This window comes from Oryctolagus cuniculus, chromosome X (genome assembly GCF_964237555.1).
Source record: "Oryctolagus cuniculus chromosome X, mOryCun1.1, whole genome shotgun sequence".
Lineage (NCBI taxonomy): Eukaryota > Metazoa > Chordata > Mammalia > Lagomorpha > Leporidae > Oryctolagus > Oryctolagus cuniculus.
In genome coordinates this window covers 111038272-111044649 of record NC_091453.1, presented here as the reverse complement: position 1 = coordinate 111044649, position 6378 = coordinate 111038272, and the positions used below count along the sequence as shown (strand labels likewise).

The following is a 6378-nucleotide window of genomic DNA, read 5'->3' as shown; positions in this document are numbered from 1 at the left end:
TGCCTACAGCTTGCCTCCTTCTAGGGCTGAGCAGCAGCTGGCATATGGTATGTGCTCAATGAGTATTTCTGAATGTGAAACAAGGACACTTCTATAGGCTCGGGGCAGTTTCACACTCACTTGCTAACCAAAACCAGCAAGGGATTTAGTCAGAGGCCCTGGATTTCAGTCTTGCTGAAGCAAGAACTCTGTGGCTGTAGACAAGCCACCTAACCTTGGAGACTCGGTTTGTCTGTCAATTAAGAAAAAAGATCACTAAATTCTTCTAAAGTTGTGAGAGTGCTCCTGTAAGCACTTTGCAAACTTTAAAGTGCTATCTGATTAAAATATGATTTGTCTGTACAATGGAATATTTAATTCAGCCATCAAAAAGGAATGAAGTACTGATAAGGGCTATGCAGAAATGGACCTTGAAAGCATGATGCTAAGTTAAAGAAACCAGTCCTGAAATCCCCATATTGTATGATTCCATCTATATGAAATGTCCAGAATAGGCAAATCCGTAAAGAGAGAAAGCAGAGCAGAGGTTTCTAGGTAGCGAAGGGTATGGACTTTGAAATGCTTAATGAGAATGTGGGCACCTTGGTGGTGACGGTTGTACAACATTATGATTGTATTAAGTTGCCACTGAACTGTTGACTTTAAAATGGTTAACATTGTACATTTTATGCGTGTGCATTTTACCATAATAGAAAAGGCAAAAAAAAAAAAAAACCCTAACCCGTGCTATACGAGAGTTAATAAGCCTAACAAATCATTAATGCTTGTATTCCACAGGCAGCACCCAATTCCGTTTTTGGCATTCGGAGAACTCAAAAGGAGTAGGTGCACCTCCACCAAGAAGCCTCTCTTCTGGAAGAGCAGAGCTGGGGTGGGGGCGGGGAAAGGAAAGAAGGAGCTAGGGGCCATCTGAAAAGCTTCCTTTCTGGATGATATTTGTTTTGTAGATTGCCAGTTGTTCACCCTGTTTGTATTTAAATGAAAGGAGGCTTTGAAGTGGGAGCCGCCTCTGAGCCAGGCTTGGGGTTCCTGCCTCCAATGGTAAAGTTCAGACTTGTTCAGATCCGTTTGTAGCCAGAGGTTACTGATCTGGTGTTAAAGACTCAAGTTTTGGTTAATAATACATTAAGATAAAGAGCAGGAGTGAAAGGCGGGGTTGGGGGGGAGTGGGGGGGGTAGGGAAGGAGCTTCTGGACTTGGCAGGAGAAGCAGCTTTCTGATTTGGCCTTCTTGGCTCAGGAGTATCATTTACTCGCTTATGGTCACTGGATTTCATTTTATTGTTAATGTCAGTTGCATCACAGATCACATTCTCCTTCGTCAAGAATATCCTTTAAGTAAACGCATCAATCAATGAAAGTTAAAAGCCCTGGGCTAAACCCTAGAAACGCCTTGAAGACCTTGATGGTTATCAGTTTAAGGAAAATTTAGGCCTTTTGAAAGTCGCATGAACATGGCAGGAAGTTCAATTGTAGTTGAGTTTGCATATTTAGGAAAAACTGCTCTCCTAGTTTCAGAGTGAAATGTACTGCCAACCCACAGAAATCGGAAGTCCCAGTTATAGACAGGTCGCAATCTGTCTGTTTATGCTGATGGTCTCCAAGAGTTAATAAAATGTAGAAGAGTCTGCAGCGCTTCCAAACAACGCGATGCGGGTTTCTGGGCTCCTCCTGGCCAACCATGTCAACGTGGGTTACAAACAACAGTGGAGGAAGTCGCCACAAACCCTCTGAGGGCGATAATTGTAATGATGGTTCATATCTTCACCCTATGTAATTTTATGGGAATTGCGAGTCTAGCCAAATAATAAGTTCCAGCTCTTTTTATCTGCCCAGTTCCCAGCACACTCCCGAGGTGTCTGAGGCACTTCTCACCCTAACCTCTTCAAGCAGACTGTAACAATAACAAGGGTAATGACAAGTTCCCAATCTACACCGTTCCCTTCATTAAAAGGAGCCCTGGCAGCTTCAAAAACACTCATTAATGGAATCTGACGAAGCCTGCAAGGTGAGAAGGCTCACCCATTCCCAGTTTTCTGGTGGGTAAGTGGAGACTGGGTCTCAGAGGGGTGTCAGTCTCTCTCAGGAGCCTGGAGGAGGGACAAGTTGGGGGAAAGGGGAGGGTGCTAGGCTACCGCTCCAAGACTGCGGGCTTCTGTCCCCTCCCCGCCACCCCCCCCCCATACGCGCTGTTGGCAAGTCACTGGGCCTCAGCTCCCTGACCGGCAGGAGAGCTTGAGCCTGATGGTCTTCGTGGTTAACCGTGACTTTGCCCCATCCCTTCACTGTCCAGGGCTTTCTGTTAGACTTGTTGCAGAACAGGTGGGGGGAGGGGGGGTGAAGGCTGGAGGGTTGCGTGGGAGGAGGGTGGGGTGAAGAGTCAGTGGCTAGTCGGGGAGGCCAGGTGAGGCGCTAGGGCCAGCTGGGAGTCCCGAGTGCCCGTGGTGCCTGCAGAGAAACAATGCGAGCAACGTGAGAGCCTTCCCCGCCCAGCCCGGGAGCTGGGCGGTTAGGAGCATCCCCCCACCCTGGGCCCCGTGTGGGATGGCAGCGAGCAGGCAGGTATCGCGGCGGGAGAGCCAGGCGCGGCGTTGGCCGGCGCGCAGCCAGTCAGGTGGCCGCCCGCCCGCAGCAGGACTAATTGCTCAGACGTGGGCTTCGGTACAAATCCCAGGCCGCCCGGTTCCCTGGCACTGGGGAGTCTTCAGCGCAGAGAAATTGGCCTTTCCTCTCCGGGGTTGGGGGGAGCGCGGCGGGGGTGGGGGGCGGCGGGCAGGTTCCCCGCCTCCGAGGAGGAGGGGAGGAAGGAGGAGTCCGACGGGGCGTGTCGCGCGAGGGAGCGCCGCGCGCCCGGTGCGGCCCCCTAGGAAGTGGATTTGGCCGCTCCGGATCCAACCCCACTTCCAGGTTTTCTCCCGGCCCGGCCCGGCCCTGCGTGCTCCCGCCTGTCTCCGGCTCCCCCACCTCCCCCCACTCGTGCCGCCCACCCCCTCCCCCCTAGTGCCGCCTGCTTGGCCAAGTTTGCGGAGCGTCGCCGCGCAAGCCGGCCAGTCAATCAGCAGCAGAGCTGAGAAGGGCACAGCCGCGCGGCCGAGGGCAGAGTGAGCCGAGCCGAGCCGAGTCGAGTCGAGCCAGGCAAGCGGACCAGCGCGGGGCAGCCGGAGCAGCTCGCAGCGGGCGTTCGCTGCCGCCGCCGCCGCCGCTGCCGCCCACACCCTCCGCGGTCCCTGCCACCTTCCCTCCTTCCTTGCACCCTGCTCTGCCGGCCGGCCAGCCAGCTCGCCCGCCCGGTTCGCTGCCCCGCGGAGCCCCGGGGTCACCGGCCCGTGCCTCTGCTTCCCTGGGCCGCGCGCCGCTCCACGCCCTCCTCTCTCCTCCTCCTGCCCCGACTGCGCGCCTGGCACCGGGGACCGTTGCCTGACGCGAGGCCCGGCTCCACTTTTCTCCCCGCGTCTCTTCCTCCAGCTCTCCTCCTCCTCCTGCTCCACCACTAACTCCAACTCCTTCGCTCTCTCGCTCCACTCGCGAGCCCCCGACTCCGTGCCGCTCGGCCCGCCCCGGCAGCGCCGCTCCCCGTCCCGTCTCCTCCTGTCCGAAAGGTGGGAACGCGTCTGCCCCGGCCCGCAGCATGGCACGGTTCGGCTTGCCCGCGCTTCTCTGTCTCCTGGCCGCGCTCAGCGCCGCGCTGCTGGCTGCCGAGCTCAAGTCGAAAAGTTGCTCGGAAGTGCGACGTCTCTACGTGTCCAAAGGCTTCAACAAGAACGATGCCCCCCTCCACGAGATCAACGGTAGGTGGGAACCCCCAGAGGCGGGCGCTCGGGAAAAGGGGCCGCAGTCCCCCTCTCCCGCCCGGCCGCCCCCCGCGCCGGAGGCAGGTAGCCGAGAGGGAGAAATGGAAAGGCGGCAGAGTGAGAGCGAGTCAGCCGGGGCGCAGAACATGCCCCGCGGGCGCGGCGCCCCCCAGGGCACCGCGGGTGGATGGGGCTCTGGCTTTTTTTTTTTTTCCCCCGGTGCCACTCCGGAGCTCTGCTCCCCCACCCTCCGCGATCCTGCGGGTCCCAGGAAGCCCCTGAGGTCTCCAGCCCTCCAAGTGCGTGTCACCGGCTCCCTCGCCTTTTCCGGGTTGAACTCCTTCCTGGGCTCCCCGCTTTGTTGTGTGGGTGACGAGAGACTGGGTAGTGGGGGGGGGCGAGGAGGGCGTTCTGGAGTTTGCCAGATTCGGGGGGGGGGGCGCAAAACGTGAAACTTGAATCGATGTTTCATTGATGTTCTTTAAAAAAATAAAATAAAATAGAACCCCCTCTCCCCCGCCTGTCTCTTACCGCTGACGCGGATTAGGAGTTTGAGTAGCTGCAAGGGCTTTAGAAGTCGCCTTTAGAAAGCAGGCGACTCCCCCTCCAATCCATTCCTCCCTCCCCTGACTTTTGGGAACTCTGGGCTTTCCGGAAGGTGTTGGACAAGAAGGACACCCCTTTGGCCCTTTCTTCTTTTCTCACCTCGTTTTTAGGGTTAATTGTACGTACAATTGCAGACCTTTGAAAGGACTGATTACAGGAAACCCGAATCCCTGTTTAGGGATGGTTATGCAAATGACACGGCTTAGCCTGTGAAAAAAAAAAAGTTCGCGGGATTGCGGCGCAGGGGGTTGCGTGGTGCATTTGTGCAAGCCCTTGGCGAAGCCCCGTGGCCGGCAGCGCCCTCCAGCCCTCCTCAGAGGCCAGACGCGGTGCCCGGGCGGGTCCCCTCAGGGTCGCGCTCACTCGCTCGCTCGCTCTCTCGCTCACTCGCTGGCTGGCTGGCTTGCAGCAGCCAACTGTTGCGCGCAGCCTCTCGGGCCGCGCTGGGGCCGGCGGCGGCGCAGGTAGCCTGCTCGCCCCGGGGGCTCAGCAAAGAACCGCGACTCTAGCTGGCTGGTGGCCAGCATAAGCTAACGGAGGAGTGAGCGCCACTCCAGAGCCCCGGGGGCCGAGCCTCCGTTCCGAACCTTTCATGGAAGTGTGCAGAGCGCGCCTCTGCCTCGCCGTGCTGGTCGCTCCGGGTGGGGCAGGCAGGGCTCGGCAGGCAGCCAGCCGAGGAAATATACTGTAATTTCAACCAGGCGCTTCCAAAGACTTCGGAAGACTTGGGGGTCATTTTTTTGGGAAGGGCTATTAATAACCTTGGAGATTAAGTGCAGTCATCAATTACGTATAAATCACAAAGGTAATTGAGGGAAGTGTAGTAACCGGCATCAGTCTAGAAATAGAGCCGAAGAAGTCGCCGGAGCAGCCCCGGCGCCCACTGCACCTTGGCAGTTGTCAAGTAACTCGCACGCTCGCGATTAAAGACCGTTTGCCCTTCAGCTGCCGGTCTGTCGGCGAACTCGAGTATGTCCTCAAAGCGGCACGATTTTATTGGTTGTAGAGTCCTGAAAAGCCCGCTTTCTTTCCCCCTCTTCCTCCCGCCCCACTAGAAAAAGTGAAGTGAACCAGCAGCCGCTGAAGCTTAGGCACTCCGCAGGTCAGAGCAGGGGTCTTTGTGCCCTGCACAGTTTGGGCCTGGGCGCCGCCGAGATGATTGGCGTGGAAGGTTACAGTTGTCATTCCCACGTTTGGAACGGATAGATGGCAGCTATGGTCTTTAGTGGGAACGCGCGTAGCTGTGACAAGTTTTCGGCTGCTCCTGCAAACAATATGTGTCTTTGACATGCACGGGAGGCCTTCGGGGGAGTGGGTTGGGCAGTTGCCTTCCCCAGTTTTTCCAACTTAACTCGGTGCAGTTTCTTGCAGTGGCAAGGCATCTCCCCCAGCCAGCATCTCGCCCGCGGGGAAGAGGAAGCTTGAGAGGAGGGCGCTTAGGGCCTTAGGTGTACCCTTTGATTGTCCTCATCCCCAGAAAACACCTGAGGGATATTTGTTGCCTAAATGTCTATCACGGCACCCCTCCCCCCAAAAGATAGGGGAGTTATTAGTGACCAGCAGCAGGAAATGGAAGCTAATGTGCTCACACCCAAAACATTTTATTCTTTTTGTCTTGTCCTTCATCTCCCTCCCAGGGCTGCTGCTTTTATTTCCCCTTTTGAATGACCTACTGGACTGCATTCTCCTCAGGAACAAAGGAAGTGCCTTTTTAGCTGGAATCCTTGGAAGACCACCAAGGACTTTAGCTCATGCAGTGCAATTTCGCACCACTTTCAACAATAACAAAAATGCATGACTGAATGGCTCAAAAATGTGGAGTGTTAGAGGCATTCATTTGCGTCTAGGGCACTGTCACAACACAGACAGACCCAAGTAAATACCTTTAGAAGGCCAGTATAGAAACAGGGGTAATCTTTACCATCACTCTGGGCTCTCCAGATGCGGCATTAACCTCATCTTTCTCCTCTGGGCTACACTCA

The 6378-nt window shown here is 55.8% G+C and overlaps 1 protein-coding gene across 1 annotated transcript in view; it reads left to right on the top strand.

Annotated features, from left to right (window-relative positions):
* The first annotated feature begins 3013 nt into the window (after positions 1–3013).
* GPC4 (glypican 4) overlaps positions 3014–6378 on the top strand; it is a 119969-nt gene continuing 116604 nt past the window's right edge. The window contains exons 1-2 of the mRNA XM_070067376.1: positions 3014–3134; positions 3465–3787. Coding sequence (XP_069923477.1) covers positions 3628–3787 — 160 coding nt within the window. The 5' untranslated portion in view covers positions 3014–3134; positions 3465–3627. The remainder of the gene's footprint in view (positions 3135–3464; positions 3788–6378) is intronic.